The sequence below is a fragment of the Colius striatus genome, chromosome 11, assembly GCF_028858725.1.
Source record: "Colius striatus isolate bColStr4 chromosome 11, bColStr4.1.hap1, whole genome shotgun sequence".
NCBI lineage: Eukaryota > Metazoa > Chordata > Aves > Coliiformes > Coliidae > Colius > Colius striatus.
Window position 1 is genome coordinate 6,687,581 of NC_084769.1, and position 23,419 is coordinate 6,710,999.

Genomic DNA, 23,419 nt, shown 5'->3' on the forward strand with positions numbered 1-23,419 from the left:
TTTTGTTTGCTCTAGTTGACCCTGCTTTCAGCAGGGAGTTTGGACTAGAGAGCCTCCAGAGGTCCCTTGCAACCTCAACAATTCTGTGATTCTAGGATTATCTCTAAATACGTTTTGATAGATACATTGCAGTTTCTTTTAATTACACACATCAATCCACTACTGGATGGAATGCTTGTCTCAAGGCAAAAGCCATGACCCACCAAATGTGTAACAGTGTAGATTTGTTCATAGAAGCTCCAGGACCAGAAGGCTTGCAGTGACTGAAGCAACCAACTCCATCAGTGGAAGAGGACATAGTGAAATATATATGTTTAATTTCCTTCCAAAAAGTCTAATCACTTCTTTCTTAGATTTGAACTCAGTTTTATGGATTTACTTTAAAGATTACAAGTGGGCCTAGTTACATAAAGAGAAAGAGGAATTAGTTTTGGGTATAAATACTGTAGAACTACAGATTTTTTCCAAGAAATTCAGAACCTGCAAGAACACAGATCCAGCAAGTTCTTTTAAGTTCTGGAACAGAAGTGAAGAAAAGTAAACAGATCCTTCAAATATAGGACTAGCAATAGCACACACTCAGCGCAGACCAGATTTCCCACAATGTGTCTTCAACGAAAGTTGTGCTTAGAAGTTAGAAATTAAAACCACAGATTTTTTCATATTAAGAAGGCAATTAAATCAAATCACCAATTATTTTAAAGTCTTCTAATTCCCTTGGTACATGGCTCACGTTTTTAAACTGATTACAGTGTAAATCAGATGAAATAGACCAAAATATTGTAAAGGAGTGTCTAAAAATACAATTAGGATAAACATGCATGGTTAAGTAAAGAAATCAAACACTTCCACTGTAGCTAGAAACAAGCAAATACAGCCCAACTAACAGAAAGGAAGAATAATCTGCTAGAAAAGCTAAGTGATGAGAATCTGGAATGATGGCAGTTAGTAATGCAGTGTAATTTATACAGCTCAGGATGGAATTAATATAGCTCAGTGATCGAAAATGTGTGAAACATGAACAAGGTTTTTAAATTAACTTTAAAATATTCATTTTAAATATTCTTTCTGAAGGTGTATCTCAATATTAAATTCTCCTCTCCACTGAAAAAAATCATAAGGCCGATTTTCTTGGGGATGTTCTTACAAATCCACATGCAATACGTCAAGATTCCCTTACCCATTGCTTTTGTTTCTTCTCTTTTAGCATTCAGCAGAGAAAATTTGAATTTTGCTCTGACTTCACTTTTTGGACAGCTGACTAAAAGCAAATATAATGACAGGTAGTCTTTGCTTTCATCATCTAATCCCTTTGGATTCACTCTCAGGCACCTGAAAGAAATGCAGAAATTGTACATTTTTAAATGGTACTCAGAATAAATTCAGAAATATTTTTATAAGATATAATGATACATAGTACCAAAACAAATATTTCCCTTATTGCTGTAGAAGCTTTATAATTAGAACCAATCCATACCTATGGTAAAACTTTAAGAAACGTCCAAGTTTAAATATTTATTTGCAAGGTAACTTTGTAACTTTTGCGAGTGGGAACAACAAAAACAACAAAATAAACTAACCAAAAAACAAAGCAGTTGCTAGAAAAAAGACCTTACCACTTCATTTTGTCATTTGGCCCTGATGAAAAGGTAGAACTCTTTAACACTTCACCCATTTCTTCTCGGCAAAAACTGAAGTTATTAATGGTCCACATGTAGGAAAATTTTACTACTTTAACCTGAACAGAAGATGTAGAAAATTTCAATAAAATTTAACTCATATATCAAGCGTTAACTATGAGAATTAGTAGTCAACACAACTCAATATTTTTACAGTTTATTGTGACCAGAAAATAAAGCCATTGGAATTTATGTAGATTACCTGTGTGTAACACCAGCTTTCAGCCACAGGTCCACTGGACATCTCCCCAGGAGGAGGTGGGGTGGGAACCCTTGACATTGCCACTTATTGCAAGGTTTATAGTATCAAGATAGCAATCCAAACTTCAGTAATTCTCCTAAAATAAACATAACAAAAGCAATTTGTATATTTTGTTCATTATTTTAAGTGCAGGAAAAAAAAAAAATCGATCATTTCAATATCCATATTACTGTGTTTACTAAACAATGCATCTGGAAATTAAACTTGAGAAGAGGACAATGGCTTTGGTACTGAGACGAGCTACATGTAACAGTAATAACCACTTGTACTCCAAATAGGTAGGTTGAATCCTCATGCATCACACAATACCACTAACAACATTATTTCAACATCACCATTGCAAATTACCACCTTGACCGCTCCAGTCATGTTATAACTTTCTTCAGGATGTTCTCCTTTGATTTGGAGAGTAACTAGGGCCTTGTGGGCACTCAGTTATTAGTACCAATGTGTTAAGTTGTCCACAGAGGCATAACTCAGTCCTGAGAGAGCACTAGACAACTAGAACAGGTTCAAACAATCCTGCTATTTCTCAGGACATGGTAAAAAAAATGAACTTGCATTTAAACCAGTATTTTCTTTGCACGTTTTTCAACAGATTCAACTGAAGAACTATAGCTACTACAACCACATACTCACTCCCTATGAAAGTACAAAGCTGAAAACAGTGTAAGTCAACTCTCCAACTCTGAAGAACTTTCTAATAGCAATTCAGTTATGGATTATCACCTACTAGAGCCCTACAACTTTTCCTGCCTATCAGAAATTGAGTCAGATGCTCAGATTCATCACATCTAGCTACAGACATGTCATTAGTCAGTCTACTTGCACTAGCCTTTGTACACAGCTAATGAAAGAAGGCGGGTCTGTCAGAGGGTGGCTCTGGGTTACTGGGCTGACTTTCATTTAGGTAGGGTTTGCTGTCATCTTTAGACAGGTTCTTGCCAAAAGTACAGCTTCTCACTTAAGCAGCTCCATTAAGTTCCTAAAGAGAAGTGAAATGAACCCTGATTAAACCAGATGAAAGTCCCAATTGTTTCTGCCATGAAACATTTTATCTTTTAGTACAGAAAGGTTATTTGAATAGTCTCTGCTATTGCTAAAGCAAGATCAGAAGACTATAATCAGTTTCTGCAAGATTTGAGTGCTTCACCTTACAGGTCTCTTGTGCTAGAACTGCATTAACCATCTTACTCAAAAGATGTGATTACACATCACTAATGTTGGAACTTTTCCTTCAGGGATGGGCAATGCTTAGAAATTAGGTTTTCTACAGATATTGGTGAGAAGACACTGCAAGACCACATGCAATTCAGTCACAAAGCAAACGAGTTTACTATTGCTACAGGAAGAAAAATTCTCTGTGAATCGCTACGATCCTCAGCAGATGTTTTCCCTCTTGCCTTTCTGGTATCTTTTCTCACTCACTTATTAGCCCTTTCTCATTAAAGCCTGCTGACATAGGAATGCTCTGAATCATGAATGCATAAAACCTTGAAAATAAAACTAATTCTCAGCTTTTATCAAATGAGAAAGCAGATACTATATAATCCAATCCCATAATAGAGCTCCACTTGGGCATCTACTATGACATGAAGGAAAAACATCACTGAATAGCTCTCCTGCAAGATATGCATCATGGAGACATCCAAGTGTAATCACACATAAAATTCAGATGCCTCTCATAAGAGACTTTTCTTTCCAACTAAAGTGTGTATTTATTTATGACAGTCCTTGGTACTTAATTATAACTTCTCATAAACGAAAACTAGTAACAACCAACCACCTTAAATTTAACACAGTGGAACTTGCTTGTCCAATTTTTTAAGCAGGAATTGCATATACTGTAGAAGCTGTGTTTACATAAATTTTGTTTACAGGTTTAGAATTTCTTTTGATTCTGTGTACAGAAACAAACAGAGTAAAACTTCTGGGAAAGATACCTGTGAACATCCTTCTCTCACAAAGCAAATGTTAATATTTATATTACCATTTCTGGAAGCATACCCTACTCAATGGTAACAACTGAAGCTGTTACCCAAATACATGATGGATTTTACATAGAACCATATCCCCAAAGCATTATGACAGCTTACCTCAGCCTTACTGAGCCTATTTGCTCTTCTTCAATTCTCCAAAGCTAAAACCAGTAATAACCACAGCCCATTCCTTATTCTGTCATTTGCATGAGACCCACACGACTCTCCCAGCTGTAATCTCAATTATTTCAGTCCTTCAGACCAATCAGCTCTCAGTAACCATTAAGAAGCAGCAGATACAAGCCAAGTTTGCACTGAAGGAGTCTTTAAATTGAAACAAGTTGAAAATAATCGCTATAAAATACCCTCTTTTGAAAATGTCCAGTGACCTTACGGCAGCTACTAGTACTTATTTGCCTCTTCCTGCCTCACAGCTGAATCAGTTTGATTCACTGAGAATTTAACTCTAAGCAAAAGTGGTTATTATTTTCAGGTACATCTTCTGCCTTGTCTCTGTATCTGTTGTGTCAAGGGCAACTGTACTTCAGAGACTGCTTCCACCTGCTGCATGGCTTTAATTATTTATTTGAGGTTTTGACAGAGGCTATGATTTTACCCAAGTACACTTTTCTATCGTTCTGAATAGCTTTAGCTGTTTGTAAAGTTTTCTATTACAGCATTAGCACTAGACAACTGATGTTCACGAGTTTGACACGTTTTTGAGGAACAGATTTATCTCTCACCTTTTTGGCATGGATTATCTAAGCCAATCAAGTTTTTTGACTGAGAAAACTTTTGACAGTTTGCTACCACGCTGCAAGCCTGCATTGAGGAGCAATCTTTATTTCTGAATATGCTTGAATGTATAATTTTTTTTAGAAGAAGTCAACCAAAAAACCAAACAAAACAGCATGAATAATCAGAGCATCAGATACTCTTAGGACAGACCAAAAGACTGACAAAGAACAACTGGGAAACAGTTTAGCTGTACTGCTGATCTGCCCCTCACTGTACTTAAACCATTAATTAGGGCTTGGCTGGGGATGTGTGAATTTGCCAAATCTATAAGGTAGAAGAGAACACAAGCTTCAAAGTCATTACTGTGAAGTGTAGGGGTGTTTGGGGAAGGAAGGATTTACTCAGTGTCCAGGCTGACATGCATAGTGAGTGAGCCACTCCATACCTTACCGGCTTTGTATAGCCACTGATGGTTACTGGGGCAAAGTGGACCTCAAAAGGCAGAATGAAGGTGAGATTATGCACCTACACACTCACTCTTTGTTCTACACACTGTACTCTGCTTGTAGAGAAGACCAAAATACTACTTTGAATAAAGTGGCTCATTGATTAGCCCCTGTCATCAGCTCCAACATAAAGTTTTTTCAAGTACCAAACCCTCATTGCAGCCTATTAGATCAAATGGTTAGGGACAGACAGAGCTGCAATTCACAAAACCAGTTGGGAGAATGACTAGGTCAAATTAAATCAATGAAGTGCAGAAAGACAGGGCTGTTATCTTCTGCAGGATAAAATAACTCAGAGAGACAATTTTCATGCTAGAACCTGCATTCATTCCTCTGCAGCCTACCATGAACAAAGCATCAGAGGTGACAGGACATTATCAGGTAATATCTCTAACAGTTTTCAGGCAATGCCATGCCTGTCTAGACAAGGCTTAACAAACCAGTCAGTGTGGCCATTTTGCCAGGCTGAAGTTTCCAATCATCAGAGCAAACACGCCCTGTGAACAAAAAAATGAGTTTTAATGGATAAGGGCAAAAGAAGTTTCTGGCTTCCTAAATGGAAATTGGAGATGTATTTGTATGTGTATGAAGTACCTCTGTTGTTCGTTTAGGTTGTTTAAACAAGTGATTAAACCCGTATTTAATGCCATACAGCAGTCAGTGATTAATTTACACAGAGTTTGCTTTCATTGTCCAACTTCAAAAGAGGAAAGAAAAGCTCAAAAACCTGTACTCCCACACACCAAACATGATGGGCTTATCAATTCTTCTGCTGGTCTCTTAAGGTGGGTGTTGGTTACACCTGCTAATCACTCTGCCAAATAGACCAGTCTGTTAAAACAGGATCTTCACAGAGCAGAGTCCTATTTGCAGAGCACAGTAGTGGGCAAGTAAGTAGAGATACCACAGAAAAAAGTGATTTCTCCTTTTAATTAGGAATGGACTGCAGTACTTCCCTACTCAAATATGCGTGTTAAAACTCAAGCTGTCTGAAGTTGATAATCTCTACCTACCTGCACAGAGTGTGAGGTAACCAAAAGCTGTGTCAGCTCTTAATTTCTTAATTTAAGTGATCTTAAAGATTCAAAGCTACTTCATGTATCAACATAATGAATTTCACCAATTATACCTTATTTCCCTTCACAGCAATTGTATATTTGTCAACATTATTCTATATAAAGTTACTTTCCAACCTCTTAGAGCTAGAAAAGAACACATTCCTGGTCTCTCACATCTTCTGTTGGAATCATCTCAATACCTTTTTCAATTCAATTAAAAAGTGCCACATGTATATAAATACACAAAAAGGAACAAATTCACAAAACACTTTGAAGAAGTGCTTTAAGAGTTAACAGGATCTTTTGCCAGCTCTCATGTCTAACAGCGGGAACTCAGTATAACAGCTATATCCTAAGAGTTCTGTCAGAGAAATAATAGTGTAACAGGTGCATACAAGCAGGTGTGTATGTTAACCTGTGACCACAGTAATGTTTTATCTTTATATTTCAGTTAGGTATTACAGTCAACAAACTACTGGCAGGAATAACTAGATAAACTGCCTCCTGCAGGATATCCAACACACCCCAAAAAGCAAATCCAGCCTGCCAGAACTTAACCCGTAGATCAGTTAATTGGGAAAATCAGTGACCTTGTCCTACTCCCTCAAGAGTAGGAATGAAAGCATGTTGAGAGATAGATCAATTCCTGCTGACCCTCTTCTCTGCTCTCCCTTCTTTCCAGGGCTTCAGTCTCCACAATCAAAGAGCTTCCCTCCCAGGCTGGCCATATTTTGGCACATTAACATCCAACATCTTAGCACATGATATAACTGAACATGAACAGTCAGGCACAGTGTGGGCTTATTCTCCAGTCCTGTCCAGAGACTGAGGAACAAAGCAACATTAACAGCAATGTCAGGGTGAGCCATGGCAGCACAGAGTCCCCACAATGCCCCAGAAAGAGCCTGTCCTGACTGAAATACCAAACAAACTGCTTCAAGCATTTAAAAGTTAATGGAAAAGTTAGAGCAACTTACTGGCTTAGAGTGACTGATATTAATACCACTTAACAGTCTCTAAGGAAAGCCTAATAAATGACTATATCAACAAACCCCATCTGTACATATTGCATTTGAATGACAAGAGTCTTCTGAAATATATTTCAAGAAACACAAAGCTGTTAAGAACTTTTTTCCCCCCTTTGCAAATATTGTTATTTCATCACTGGCTGAAATAGACGATAATCTTCTGAAGGTTAACTAGCAAATACCCTGTCCCTCTAGCTTTTTATTCCTAACAAATCTATAATTCAGAAACCAAATACAGCTTATGTACTTGTAAAGCCAAAACTTTGAGTTTTTTTTTAAATACCCAAAGTGAATAAACCTTCCATTCAATAAAACCAGCTTCCAAAAACCCATTCAAAATAAACATGCTCCAGCTACAGAGATACTGATATTATTTCCTCTCATTAAATGATCATCAGTGAATAAAACAGTACTCAGAGGGGTTGTGAAATCTCCTTCCTTGGATGTCTTCAAGACCTGCTTGGACATGTTCCTATGCGACCTGATCTAGGTGAACCTGCTTCTGCAGAGAGGTTGGACTAGATAATCTCTAAAGGTCCCTTCCAACCCTACCATTCTATGATAAAAAACAGAAAATACAAGTATTATGTTTGATATTATTCATTAGTATTTGTTACTCAAGAAAATAGTTTTGTTTTTTAAAATTACTGGGGCAAACTTTTGGGGAAAATTAAAGCAATTCAATATCATATTAGTTCTTGGGTGAGAGAGAATACATGTATGAAAATGTACAAGGTGGAAGAAACACAAACCAGATGAAAATAGCTAAATTTGCACTTTCACGCCCAAGGCTAAGTTATTTTTGCATTCCCCTCTGAAACAATGCTCCAGCTAACTTGTGCAGTTCTAGATACCATCAACTTAGGAAGATCAAACTGTTCAAGAGCTAAGTTAGCCATTCTCACTTTTTGTTGGTCACAGAAGAACTTGTGTGACAGCCACCTATCACCTGGGCCACATTTAAGCAGTAGCATGAAACACTCAAATCCACATGGGATGTCACCTTTCTCAACAAATCTCAGAGACTTTAGAGGAAGCATTATGAGGAAAAGGCCTCAAGTTGCACCAGGGAGGTTCAGGCTGGATCTGAGGAGGAATTTCTTTGCAGCAATTAGTCAGGCATTGGAAGGGGCTGCCCAGGGAGGTGCTGGAGTCACCTTCCCTGGAGGGGTTTCAGAGGTGGGTGGACATTGCTCTTAGGGAAATGAGTCTAGTGGTTGATAGGGCTGGGACAAAGACTGGACTTATCTTAGAGATCTCTTCCAGCCAAAACTATTCTATGGTTCTATAAATACCCAGTTAAGGAGAGAAATGTCTCTTTTTTTTTTCTCAGTTTGTCTTGTAAGCCCATCCTAAGGCAGGACCAGTAGAAAATAATCTGAACTTTGTAAAAGGATTGATTCTTAATTCACAAGATTTGCATCTCTACACAACTGATGTTTTTGAAATCATTGCTGTGCATTTCCTATAGAGTTAACTAAATTTTCTGCTGGATGGTGTACAACACAAGAACAGACATTTGAAAGGTCTATTAAGCATAAAGTCCTCCAATTTGTTCTTCATCACCATTCATTTATCTTAAAACAGACTTGAGATATATCTAGAAAACTGAAATACTAAACACAGTTTTTAAATTTAAGGTGTATCTCAAGTCTGTTTTCAGAATGTAATCTGAACTTAATCCCTATCAATTAGTGCAACATTTGAGTGAACGGTATTACTAATACATAAACAACTACAGTCATATATATCCCACCTCACTAAGTTAGAAAAACTCTAAGTTGAGGTTTTAGTATATTTTACATTCTTTGAAGTACTTCTAACACAAAATGTTTCCTTTTCAGGGCAAGCAGAAGGGAATAGCAGTTGGGCTATGCACAGGATAATCCTATAACATTTATTGTAGAAATAATAGTTTCTGTAATAGTTAAAGGGAAAGTGGTTTGGGGGTTTTTAACGTATTTGTAAAAATTGCTTAGTTAAGTACATTTGTTTTGGAACCACACAATAGCAACAAAGTTTACACAAACCTAAACAGGTTTGGGGGCTTAAATTGTAAGCTCTGACTGTCCTTATGTGCTTCAAGCTTATGGTCTCACTAAAAGCTTCTACCCAGCATAAACACACACACATATCACAGGCCAATTTATAATCCTCTCCACAGTTCTCCAGTTAAGGGCACAAATAATACCTTGGACTGGACCGTGATATCTGAGAAACTACATATACATCCCCTGTCATCCCTGCTCCAGGGACAGTAAACTCCAGCAGAGATAGGACAGACAACTGAGGTTAGACATCTTAATTTAAAATCGCATCTTCACAGTGGTTCTGGAAGAAAAGCCCCATCATAGCAAAACCTAGCACATGTGAAATGTCCAGTTTTCCAAGAGAACAGTGGTATAGCTGTAACTGGTAACACTGAAGTCAGCAGTTCAAAATTATCAAGATTATACTACTAGCTGTAAAAACTGTAAAGTTGAGTTTATTTGGTTTTCAAGCCTTTTATTTTTCAAAGGTTTAAGACAGGAAAAAATGAGTTGCACTTTAGCTCAGCTGAGCGAAAACCTAGCATCCAGGAGACTTTGAACTGTAACTGTCTAGTTTACATCTGCTAAGCTTATTAATAAAAATCCTTCAGTGTTAGCCTTGCATTATTGTCTTGTAATATAGGAAACCCACTGTACTCCTTATTAGATAACCTAGACCATTCCCTACATTCCCTCTATGCATTTCCCTGGAGAAGAAATTCAAGATTATTTCTTACAGCATATTTCAGTTTCATTGCCCAGTCTAGTTTTATAGGACTCAAAAGATTGGTATTTCCACCACAGTTCCTCTTGGGAATAATCTATTGCTGTTGTGTTTTTTTCTGAGTATACAGTCAAAGTGATCTTTTCCTCTCCTTAGTTTTACTCCATTACTCTTACTCAAATCAGTGGTGTGTGAAAGTATATTAAACAAAGACTTTTTTCTCTAAATACTTCAGCTACACAAAAGAATTCACCAAACCAAAAATGCTAATCTTGACTTTATTTTTTTGCATATGAAGCAAATATTCATATAAACCAGAAGAAAGTTTAGTTTGATTGTAACCAAAATAAAATCTCAGCAGACCCACGGTTAAGTTTAGGGTGATTTGATTTGGCTTTCTTTTTAAACTTACAAGATTTGTGAAAAGCACTCGACTATACTCTCTGGAGACAGGCACTTTCATTTACTGCAAAGAAGCTGTACAGAGCAACAGCAGCATAATGCTGTCCTCATTAACCTCTGCAGATTGCTACAACCTGGAAAGTTCACACTGAAATGGTACCACTGTTTTCAGCAGCCAAAAGCTCATAACTCACAGATGTTACCAGGATGGGGTTTTGATCATTCATTTGTTCCCTTGTTACCCATCGTGGCAAACAACGTACACATTTGTGCACACAGTTGCACCTTGATGGAAATTTTGTGAAAGATACAGCTCATCTCATGCCTCTTCTACATCTCACACCACAACAGTCACAGAGTGTCACACTTTTTTTCAAAACACAATTGATACTTATAATCTAGAAAACTGAGAACAAAACCTACACATTTTCCAAACCCTAAAACTCAATTCTGACAGAAGATCAAAGTGCCTTTGATGCCAGTTCACCCAAACAGCCTTGTAACCGAATGAATTTCAATGGACTAAGTATTGTCATCCACAACATCTGATTAGACAACATCTTAGGAAAGATACGTAGGTTAAGAGGTAGAAGTGCACACTCACTTGCTTTGGTGAGCATGAAGTAGGAATCTCTGAAAGGATAGCTATAGGATGACCTGATGAAAGTGATCAAGACAACACTTCACAATTCAGTTTTGCACTACAGCTGAACAGGTTCACACCCACAGAGGCCATGAAGAAAATCCTAAAGGTCCATAGAATATTTTAAGTTGGAAAGGACCCATAAGGACCGCTGACTCCAGGTCCCAACTTCATTCCCACAGAGACTGGTTTCTGAAGTTCAAAGACAAGCACAGAGTCTCTCCTATTGCTTCAGAAATATCCAGATATTGTTATACTCCTGGATTTAAGAGCAATTCCAAAATAATGTGCTTAAGATCCCTTTTTCCACAACAAAAACAATTCAGACCTTTGCAGTTCCCTACCACATTTCCCCACTTACAGCAGTCTTACTTGCTCAAGACAGAAGAAAATTTTCAAAGCATCTCCTCTTTAGGCAGATAGGTTGAGAAAACTCAGCAGCCATAAGGTTTTTCAGTTACGGATTAAAATGGGTAAGTCCCGAGATCAAAAGTACTATTCACATTTTTTCCTCAAAAATATTCTTTCTTTAAAGATAGAGCATTAAAAGATTTCTATAGCTTCCAATTTCCACAAAACCATTTGATGCCTCACAAGAAAAGACAACTCTGCAACAACTACTTCTTGCTTTGTAACACCAAGTCCCACAGTTTCTCCCAGCACTTGAGACTGTAGAACTCACTGTTCAATTTGCAACCTCAGACTGCCCACCTGAAGTGTCAGGGAAAGAGAGCAGGGGCTGATGCAGCTTACTCCACATCAGACTCCCCTGCTACAGGTCTTTCTCCAAAAGGCTAACAAGTCACCTGCTCACTTAACAAAACCAGTGCCAACTCTTTAAGGCTTAGAACTGAAGCCTAACACTATATTCAAAACCATAGGAAAAATGACATCTTGCAAAAAGCCATAGTTACCAACGTGTGAACATGTAAAGTCTTGCTCCTTGTTGAGCAGGATGTTTGCTCACGTTTTATTCCCCACACCAGCACACTCTCTTTATGCCATCAGTTTGTTCCTCTACAGGTAGACTGTTTTACTAAAGCTTAAAAACAACAGTAAGGCCAACAGGTTGACACAGGGCTGACAGGGTGGCCTAATTAATCTGTGCACAGTTAAGCAGATTTCAGTTTGACAAAAGCAACACGGTTGATAAAAGGCAGTAAATTTTATCACACCAAACTCTTTTTGTAAGCTGCTGCAGCTGCCTCTGAGAGGCTCTTGCTGACAATATACTCCACAAACCACCACACCGTGAACTACTAGTGCAACCAGCTGACTTGTCACCAGCAGCCATGTCTTCAGAAAGCGTGCAGCACTGGCTGCAGAACGCCCAGGCAATCGCCCACTGACATCTATGCTTTGCCAGCGTAAGCCCAAATGTGCTAAGGCAAAGACTTCCACTGGCTAGGGCAAGTAAACAGATTTGGTTTCCTCTTCAGTGCTGTCAAAAAAGGCAGACCAAGAGCAGATGCAAGATCGCTGCTTTTTGCCTCTATCCAGGAGACACAACCCTGACTGTCCCTGAGGCCACCTCTTTAAGCATAGCACCGGGTAATGTCTACAGTGCAGCCACAGGAAATTGCTTTCACAAAAAAAGAAAACCAAACAAACATAAGGAAAAAAAAGTCCCATTTAATATTAGGAAATCAAGAAGCCAGCTAACACCAAGTGATGAGCCCGTCTTTGTAAGTGACTCTGAAACCTCTGTGAAGGCTTAGAAGCTACTTTATCAGTTACCCAGACTAACGTTTGATGATTTTTCCTACTGACATTTTTCCTCTCACCACTCAGTGAGTGGAGTCTCACAACTGCTGGAGGGGATGGCGCATTTCCAATTACAACTGGTATTTAAATTACTAAAACTGATGCCTGGCCTGTAGAACAATATTTAAAACTACTGGTGATAGAATAAAGGTAGACTTTGCTTGATAATCTTATCAATATAACTAATCACAGCAACTAACATTGGATACAAAGTTTACCACATACAAATTGAGTGGCCTACTGCCTGTGTAAGCTTTTCCTCTAGTTCTACTTATATCATGCTTTCCTCCTCCCTCATCCTCACTCTATCCTTTTTTTTAAGCAGAACCACCATATTTAGGGAGAACACTATTGATCAGACACCTTTATGGGACCTTGTCCTAAGCCAGACAGGAACTTCTCGTATCAGAAGCCTCTCACAGGATGTAATAGTACTAATTCGAGTCTTGCCTAAGTATTATTGTATTTATTGTTTTGGGGTTTTTTTTAACTCAGAACAACCACCTGCTCGGAAACACACATGTGCAAACTTTTTCAGTATAAGAAGTTTCAGTTTCTTGTAAACTATATCACAGAATCGTTGCAACAAAACCACAATTCTGCTGCCATTTTTCATTTCAAAAATGTTGGCTATATGCACATAAACTGGTAAATTTACCTTGGCATATTCTGTAGGGAAAAAAAAAATCAAAACTTGATTTCACACATTCTATTTCTCTGAAACCACCCCATACCAAACAGTACCAGATGGCACCTTCAACAGTCAGTACAGCAATGTATTATATTACCCACAATTACCCAAAGAAGCTAATGATTTCAGACAATTTGGTTTTCCAGTACTGAAGTAATATGACTCAAGTCTTTAAAAGACTTCATGCAGACTGTATGCAGAACTTTCCAAATGTGTGGAAACACCTAAAAAAAAATCAGTACAAATCCAGATGGATGCAAAGAATTGCTGCAATTAAACTTCACAGACACCACAGACAACACGAGTTGAAGTTACTGTATTTTATCCTCTTTTAGAAAAAGTTATTCAATTTGACATGTAAATATCAGTGTGACCACTAGTGCATATGATGCTCATAGAAAGGAGTTAAGGTTTAAAACTTTCATTTTCCACACAAGTAGCTGAACTATATCAAGCACTTGCTATCTAAATACATTTTAAAAGAGTTCTGATTTTATCTTCAAGAGTTTTGACCACAAATGACTCTGAAATTAACTCAGATAATAAGGAATCCGTTTTCAAATTTAAGAAAAAATGTCACCAGTGTTCCTTTGTTGCTGAGATAATGTCTATATATTAACCCAGTAACTCAGAGCCCTATCGTCTTAGAAGCTGCAGGCAAGTGACACCTCCAAGAAACTACTAGCTATCTAACCTAAATAATTAAATTAATACATTAAGCACTCAAAGCAACCAAAGACTTGTATTTAAATTTTATTTCAACTTCAAGCAGTGATTTTTTAACTTAAACTCCATATATTGAAAACAGCTGTCTTTCACAGGCTACAGGCCATACTGATGGAGAGAACAGATCCATCAGAAACTGAATATGAACAAAGCAAGCCAGGAAAATTAAAACTTTTGTGAAAAGTAGTTTCCAAAGAAAAAGTCAACATGGAACAGAGAAACAGAAAGTATGATATGAGAGGAGAAAGTTATACCAACTATTCCTCAGGCCAGAATGAGTTTTGCACCTACACGTAATTTGTAATTTCAGTGCTTCAGGAAGCAATAGCTGCTGCAACTAATGCCAAACCCTTTTAGAAACACTGAAGCCTAATTCATTTTCCAAATAGTTAACACAAAACAAAACAAGCCATTTAAAAGACATCCAGTGCAAGTCATCACTCCCCTCTCCTCCATTCCCTTTCTCTCCATTCAAAACCCTACTCTCACAGTGATTTTGCAAGCTTGACCAACTGGTAAGTGAGCTCTTGGGACGGGATAAACATGAAAGGAACAACCAGGAAGGAGGCTGGGAGAAAGCTTGGCTCCCACGTTTCACCCAGTGATCCTCTCCACTGCACAACAGAGACAGGTACAACAATACGGGGTTCCCACCCCATGAACTTTGGAAGTTTCCAAATTGCTAGAGACGTTTACTCCATGAGCAACAGCTCCGCACCTACGCCAAGAGCTACTCTGTTGCATTCTCCCTGGCACACAATTGCTTTTTCATTCTATAAAGTAGCTAGTTAAAATTACACATCACAGGATAATTCACCTTTGAACAACTGAAGAAGTCAAGTAACAATACAGTGCAAAGAGTAAACGTCATAGGAAGGTGGATGCAACGTGCACACTGTTCACTATGGAATTGATAAAGTACCAGTAATTAAAGGCTGAACAGCTGGCTATTCTAAAATAATTTTGCAGTAAGCATATAATCAAACTAGAGATTAAAATATTATTTGTCAGAAAAGTGAACCCAGTTCTAAAGTTGGGGGTTTTTAGACAATTTTTTAAATTGAACAAATACACAAGCAGTAAATTGCCATCTTGCAAGTGCTCACAAAACCCATTAGCTTCATTCCATATATTTAACCGTGAAGTTAAGGGGATGTACATTAGATATTTCTAATGCTTGAAAAAAAGTTACAAGTATGCAGAGCAGCCTATTTTAGAGAGCTGTAAACTTAACACAGAAGTCCTGCTCTCTGTTCACCTGCCATTCAACTTTACATGAAGTCCACTTTGAAATCACATAATCCATCTTTAATCTCTGACCAAGCACCATGGAAAAGAAACTAGCTCTTTTCACTACAGCAACTGTCAGTTTCTAGAAGTTATGTATTAAAAGTTACTTTATGTCACCCGTTTTTCATTGTTTCCATAGAAAGAAAAGTAAACTGGGAGAAGTGGAAAGTGTCACATTTTTCACAAAAATCAAAAGATAAATGGCTTTTGGGAAACAGAGAACATTATCAAGGATAAGTAATTTAACTTGTACATGTGAGCTCTCCAGATTATTCCATGCCAGTGAGCCTCTGAATCAGCTGAAAGACTATCTCACTTTCCACTACATATCCTAAACACTACATGCAAGCACCGATCACAAGAACAGTGACAGATCAGGTATGCTTGTAAAGCAACTCCTTGTAAAGAACATTTTAAAAATCCTTTGTAACTGATAAATAATAATTTTAAACCAGGCTACTAAAAAATATATTGGAAAGCTATTAAACTGGAGTAAAATGGAATCAAGAGAGTTACAATACTGAATGTATACTACTGCCAAAATTCAGCCCCACTACCCAAGCTAAAACATTACCAACTGTTACAGTTAAACATTACTAAAAAAAAGTGAAACACTTATGCAACACCATCCACACTCTATAACAGTCAGACACACTATTTAACAAACTCATTGAACTAGGGCAAGTGACCATCTTCCCTCAGTAACAGCTACTACAGCACCTGAACTGCCACTATCACAATACCTCCATTCCTCATTCAGTTGTGACACTGAAGGAGAGATTTCCTACTTCCATTTGAATGGACAGTCCCAGTAGGAATCCTTTTGCTTTGGGTGGGACAAGAAGAAATAGAAACAAAGTGTTGTAAGCACCTGTTGTAAACTAGAAAGCATCTCAATAAATCAAAGCAAAAAAAACCCCTCTTGTGAATACAGACACATTTTGCAGAGGGAGGCAAGGGAAACAAAAGCCAAGGTGTGAAAACCTCTTGGAAAGGACATCTCTTGATGTGATGGAGGAGGCATTAGACAACCACTGAGCCAAAGGCCTTCCATTTTATCCTAAAAATGTAGGGCCCAGGACATAGACACAAAACACAGAGTCTGTTTGGCCACCCAACTGCTCTCCCTCCCCCACCTATAAACCTCCACAATCAGGAGAGGGCTACATGTCCCTCCAACTTCATTGTGTTGTCAGACTTCTGAAATCATGTCATTCACACAAGTTAATATATCATCAGTGTATCATTTTACTGTCCTACCTTCAGTTGGCTGTCTGGCAGATTAGCTGATTTGGTGGACATGATCAAGGAATCATAACTGTGACTCTTAAGAGACAAAATGTTTTGACATAAGTAGTAAAGGAAGGCTTAAAACAGAAGTGGGACGGGAACATCACCAACACTTTTCAAAGTCTTCATGTTTTGATCCATGGGGCAATACTTTGAAGACCACAAGATTTCACAATTTCAAGTATCAAGTTACTGCTTTTAATAATCTCATCTAGATTTCCTTAACCATATTTTACCAAACACAGAGGAAATAGAAAGGTCAGTATGTCTTAAGGTTGCATTTCAGAGACACAGAAAGGCCCACAACGAGCATATGAGCCTATCATAAAAAATACCATAAACATTCACTCATCATCAACAGGGGAAAGAAAAACCCCACAAACAAATCCCAACCAAAAAACTGCCAAAACAAAAAAATAACCACCAAACCCAAATGGGATGGGGTAGTTTTGTAACACAAGACACATAGAACTCAACTACCCAGTATACCCCAGAACCTGGAAACAAATTCAACAAGAGACATTTCTAATTAGAATCATAAGATGTAAAGAGAAAAAAAGTGGTAAGTTACAGATCTGAAGAGATTGTATATGAAAGAGGGGGAAATCAACAAATCCAGAGAGAAAAATCAAGGCAGAATGAATAAAAAGTTATGTCAATTAGATGTATCTGCAATTCTAAGCTACACAACCTATTACTGTCTTCAGCTATTATTTTCCACTTTAACTTATGCTAATAAGTTTCATTCTCTCTCCTGTATACTTATGTTTAGATGATTTCAAAAGCACAAAGGTTAAAAGATAAACACAATATATTGGGAAAATAAAAATCCCAAAACAAAGCTGTTTTATAATATACGATTTCAACTGAACATCCAAAACTGTAGGCAGTATGCACTGACAGCTGAAATCTGTGATTAGCCCAGAAAAAAATCCTGGTGGCTTTTCAAATTCATTTTATATTTGTCTCTAGCACACACAAGTTTTTAATAGCAACAAGTAGCTCAGAACGCCTATGCAAGTTCAGAATTTAATTCTTTATTTTCAGTGATGGTTTAAAAGCAGACTGCAAAGTACCAACGTCAAAACTTTGGCAGAAAGCTGTTTCAAGGCAAGATAACACCAAGGATATTTCTGGATATTTAAAATCTCAGGTTTCCAGAAGAGAGTTAAAAGTAGTTTCTGGTGATGTACTCAACCCTGCCATGTTTTCAGCTTTACATGCAACAAGCATATTGTTTAAAAATTATTTTCCCTTTCATGAGCAAATACCCAATTACAGATTCAGGAGGAAACACTAAGCAGTACACACACATTGGAAATACTTCACAAACGTTTACATTTGTCTTGATCACACATCCCAGGAAGGCCCAGACAGCAAGAACACTTCTAGAAGTGACAGCAATGACTGCTAAGTGTCCTTCTAAGAAGGGACTTAGATTTCTAGAAGCAATTACATTTTTAGGCAAAACAGAAAAAAAAAAATATTATTTTTCCTTTTTTTTTTTTTGAATTGTTAAACAAAAAGCTTTGGCAGTCATACAAATGGCTGAGCTTCAGAACCACGGTGGTGGTACAAATTCCTCTAACCATATGGGATAGCTATCAACACAACGCATTCTGCAGAACTGATAAGCGTAAGGAATGACCCAGCTTGACTCACAGATTGCTCTTCCTGGCAGGAGGTTCAAAACAATCCTTTTTGTTCAAACCCTATTTAACACCATTTTAGCGAACAAGTTAAGAATATCTTCACAAAGAAAAGCTACGTTTTAAAAATAAACTGTTGATTTTAGCATACTGCAGCTAAATAGTGTGAACTCATCATGGGGTTTTTTCTGTTTTGCTTTTTTCCATCCTTTCTGCTCCTCCTCAACTACTTCTGCTCTCAAACAGCCTCAACATGATGCAAATTTTACGGGACTGCACTGAATTTCAGCAGATGACATCATCAGGTGAAAACCAGCGTTAGTCAACTCCACTTCCTGACCACGTAAAAAATGGTGCACGCAGCCCAGATGAATCAAGCACGAGCTTTCAAACAGTATTCACTTTGCTGCTACATCCTTCCCGAAAGTTTGCAACGACTCGAAGAAGGCAGCCAACCTCCCCAAACCATCTTTTCCTTAGAAGGTGAGAACTTCCAGAACAACCTGTCACATGGCAGTTTAGGATTATAAGAGCACGGGCGGAAAACAAAACATGAAAGCCCTTTTCGCAGCCGTTCAGCCGAAAACACTCATGCCGGGGCCTGCTGGAGCCCATTAGAAACCGCGTCCTGCCCAAGGTATGGATTACATACGTGAAAACAACATCAGTCACAAGCCCGGCCGGTATGCGCCTGTCGGGCCAGCACCAGGGAAAAGAGAGGCTTCGCCAGAACCGATGGGCTGAGCGGGCGACGGAGCGGCCCTCCCGGCAGTACCGCGGCACGCCGCCTCTACAGCCTCCCCGCCGCCCCGGGGAAGGGCCCGACAGGCCGCTGCCCTGGGCAGGGGGCCCTGGCTACGAGGAGGGGAGCGCACAACAAAGGCCTCCACACACACTTACACCCCGTAACTGCTGGCAACGTCCCCCGCTGCTCCGCCCCCCCGCCCTCCCATTTCGACCCGGAGCCGTACGTACCGTAGCGCGGCGCTGGCTGGGCGGCGCGGCGGGTCTCATACTGGCGGGGCGAGGGAAGGCGTGACGGTCACCGGTGCCCGGCGAGACGCGGAAGCGGCGAGGCCGGGCGGTGGCGGAGCCTCATCGCTGCCCGCGCCGAGACCCGCTGCCGCCCTTCCCCCGCGCTCGGCACCTCGCGGCTCCCGTACGGCCCCGCTACCGCCGCTCCCGCCGCCGCCGCACTTCCGGGCAGGGAGGGGTCACGCCGCCTCGCTCCGCGCCGCTTCCATCCGGGCCCTCTCGCTTCGGCTCCGCCTCGTCCGTGGCGGCGCGCGGGGGCGGGGCGCGAGGCCGGCCGTTGCTGGGCGGGGCCGTGGGGCGGGGCGCGAGGCCGGCCGTTGCTGGGCGGGGCCGTGGGGCGGGGCGCGAGGCCGGCCGTTGGTCGGGCGGGGCCGTGGGGCGGGGCGCGAGGCCGGCCGTTGCTGGGCGGGGCCGTGGGGCGGGGCGCGAGGCCGGCCGTTGGTCGGGCGGGGCCGTGGGGCGGGGCGCGAGGCCGGCCGTTGGTCGGGTGGGGCCGTGGGGCGGGGCGCGAGGCCGGCCGTTGGGCTCGCGGGGCGGAGGGTGGACTCACCGGGCAGCCTCGCAGTAGCTGTTGGGGGCGCGGGAACGGGGAAGGCGGCTGCGAACAGGCGCTTGGGGACCGGAGAAGGTGGCGAGGGGTTCCGGGTGAGGATGGGGCCACGGGGTGCCGAGGTGAGGCAGCCCAGGGGCTTGTCGTGTGAGCATTCGATGGGTTCGGGTGTGCTCCCCTGAAGCAAGTGCCTGGTCATCAGCTTACCGACTGGTTCGCTCTGTAGGGCCGACTTGAGGTTTCTGAGTACTCATTTTCAGATGAGGTTAACCTGAAAGTGACACTCATGAGCTCCCATTTGCTACCAAGTATTAGGACCAGACAAGAAGCAGCCCTCCAAGAACCTGCTTCTCCATGCGTAATGCTGATGTTGGGTTCTCAGCATCTTACCTGGTGCACAGGGCTTCGAGACCTTCACTGAGCCAGCTCCCTTACTGGGCTGCTACTGCTCCCTCCCACGTATGTTCACTAACCAACCACTTTCAGAATTGTTGGTCAGATGTGTTTCCTTTAGCTCAGGTGGAATTAATGTCTCCAAATCATTGACATCTCTTCCTAGTTGCTTCTAAAAACTATTAACTGTAAATTCCATATACAATACTGCAGGCTACTTTGTGGAGGGTTGGAAGTAAAACTTAAGTGATTTGTTTTTCTAAGTGCCAGAGCTTTAAGGAAAATACCATTATGGAGGCAAATAAGAGTCACTGACACCTTAATTGCCTCCCTTGAGAATTAGTGCTAACAATACATATATACAGCATTGTGCTGCATAAGGCTACTCAAGCTAGAAAGGTCTTAAAATCAATACAACTGCGTTAGTGAGGCATAGTGCCCTGGATAATTCATGCTACAGAGAAAAACTGCACTGAGAGGGCTGTACCACTTTTGGTAGTACTAGTTCACTGAGAACTATTTCAGGAACTTATCCAACATTGCACTGCATTTTCAGATATCTCAGTCATATGGGGTTTTTTTGTTTGGAGTCTTTTTCATACCAATCCTTGTAGGAAGTAGCTTTACAGACACAGACAGGACTTAGTCCATTTAGCTGAACAGGAGGATCAGGCTGTAACTTCCTACATGGCTCAAGACTTGGAAAAAAACAAGTTGGTTTTATGAGGCAGAAGTAGAATACAGACTGTTAGGATTCTTGGTATCATAATCTGCATAGTGCTTGGAGTTGCCATTGCAAATAGGAAGTGAAATATGTCTACTCTTTCACAAGCCAGAATTCAGTCTCTGCTACTGGAAATCAGGGGTGCATTCCTAGTTCTAACTGTAGAGTCTGTAATGGGAATCTTGCAGTTTAAACAGAGTAATTCAGCAAGTAGGAAAAGCAGTGAACCAAGTGAATCTTGCTATGTAGTAACTACCACCTCCCTTAAATCCTATTCCAGAGAAAGTCTGCAAGGATGGATCATTAACAGAAGCAGTGAAAAACACATGTGTATTTGTCAGCAGACAACAGGTGAGATTACAGCACATGCATCCCTTAGGATAAAAAGTTCTTTTGTTCACCCTCAGACATATAACATTCCTGGGGAGGCAAATGCTATGGAAGGGAATATAAACGATCACCAAGCAAAGCAACTAATGCTAATCTGGAGTCTCCAGTTGATTTTAACAGAAGTTTAATTTGTTTTCCCATACTTTTCACCCATTGCCTGCTATTCCTCTTCAAATTCCCATTTTCTTGTGCTGAGTTTGGTTCTCCTCTCTGCGCTGGATTAAAATGCACTATATAGTATCTGCCTCTTGTGTGAAGGTGAAGTACTGTCATGTCAGGGTGCCTCAGTCTTATTTGCATTAGGGCAGCACTTGGTCAGTCAATTGAGATAAGTGGCCCTTTATTCCAGATATTTTACAAAACATAAGAGATGAACACGGAGTTTGTAATCCAATTAGATAGGCAGAAGACGGTAGAGAAAAATGACGGGGTGAAATTATTAAGCACACTGACAGAACAAAGATTCTGGCAGAGAACTGAGGGAAGACCAAACTTTCCTCTGTCCACAGTGAATGCCCTAGATTGTACTTTCTCAAACCAGGCAGGAGGCGTCACAGGAATGTGCATTTACAATAAACACTGTTTCTTGACAGAAACTTGGGGGTATTTTCAAAGCTTTTCAGGGAAAGGTGCTATGTTACTTTAAAAAGGTTTTAAAGCCAAAAGAAGAAAAGCTATTGCAGATTTTATTTCCTCTCAGCTTCCACTGGGACAAAGCAACGTTTCCACTGCACTGTGTTGATCCATCCTTCATTGAGAAGTCCTTAGAATAGAATAGAAATTTCAGTTTGAAGTGACCTACAACGATCATCTAGTCCAACTGATGATAGTCAATCTGGATCCTTTCTTGAGGGCTGACCTCTTCAAAAACCCTAGCTAACAATTCTTTATAGAACTATTTTTTATAGAATTATTCTTTCTTTATAGAATTATTTTACTTAAGAGTACTTCTAGAAAGAATAAGGAAGCATATCAACATACAGTTATAAAAGGATTAGTATTTGGAGATTTGAAGTGCTCTAGTCTGGGCAGGCCACAGAGTCTTTCTTCTTTCCAGGGTGATCAAGTTTCGGGCTGTTGGGACTTTCACCTTAGATAAACGCTTCAAAATACAAATTCTGTCTGCTGTATATTAAACATCAGATTTCCTGTGCTTCTATTTGAAAGAGAGACTTTATTCTTGATAATTGACTAGACTTCTTTACCCTTGTTTTGTGATATGAGGTGAATTCTCTGTACTCAACTGCTGCACGTGATGGTGTTAACTCAAAGCATGTAAAATAGATTGTTTTCAGTATTAGGCATATGAGCAGTCCCACAGGTTTAAGGGAAGTGGTTGCATGTGTAAACATGCACTTAAATAATTTGCAAGATGAAATTACAAGTGCAAGTCATTCTCTAACCAAAAGGTAGCCACATTTCAATGGTGAAATTATATGTCCTAATTACAGATTCATTATAAACCTCTTTGAGATCTGTTTGGTGAAGGGAAGAATTATACACTCATGCATGTAAGCACATTGCTGCAGTATGTCTGAAGGATTATATTACTAAAACAACTTTTTATAAAGCTTTTCTTTAGTAAAAATTTCAATGTCTATTTTTAAATGAAGTTCACTATTTTTATTAACTTGTCCTCGAAAACTCAATGGCAAAGAACTCAACATAATGTTAGTGTCAACGTGCTTTCTGTTTTCCTTTCATGTGTGTTGTCCAAATGGGAGTACTTTCTGGAGGAATCATTATAAATTCATAATATTTTATTCTACTGTATTTACTTTTAACAGAGCAAACAGACAACACTGCAAATGTATTGTCAAGATATACGGAGGATTTTGCGTGAAGTGAATGCAAAGCCTGATCTAGCC

The 23,419-nt window shown here is 39.8% G+C and overlaps 1 protein-coding gene across 1 annotated transcript in view; it reads right to left on the minus strand.

The window, feature by feature from the left end:
* Positions 1–19,692, minus strand: part of SPOPL (speckle type BTB/POZ protein like) — a 37,162-nt gene extending 17,470 nt beyond the window's left edge. The window contains exons 1-4 of the mRNA XM_062004876.1: positions 19,435–19,692; positions 1,882–2,017; positions 1,617–1,738; positions 1,181–1,332 (exon numbers count right to left, since the gene is read on the minus strand). Coding sequence (XP_061860860.1) covers positions 1,181–1,332; positions 1,617–1,738; positions 1,882–1,959 — 352 coding nt within the window. The 5' untranslated portion in view covers positions 1,960–2,017; positions 19,435–19,692. The remainder of the gene's footprint in view (positions 1–1,180; positions 1,333–1,616; positions 1,739–1,881; positions 2,018–19,434) is intronic.
* Between the last annotated feature and the right edge of the window lie 3,727 nt (positions 19,693–23,419).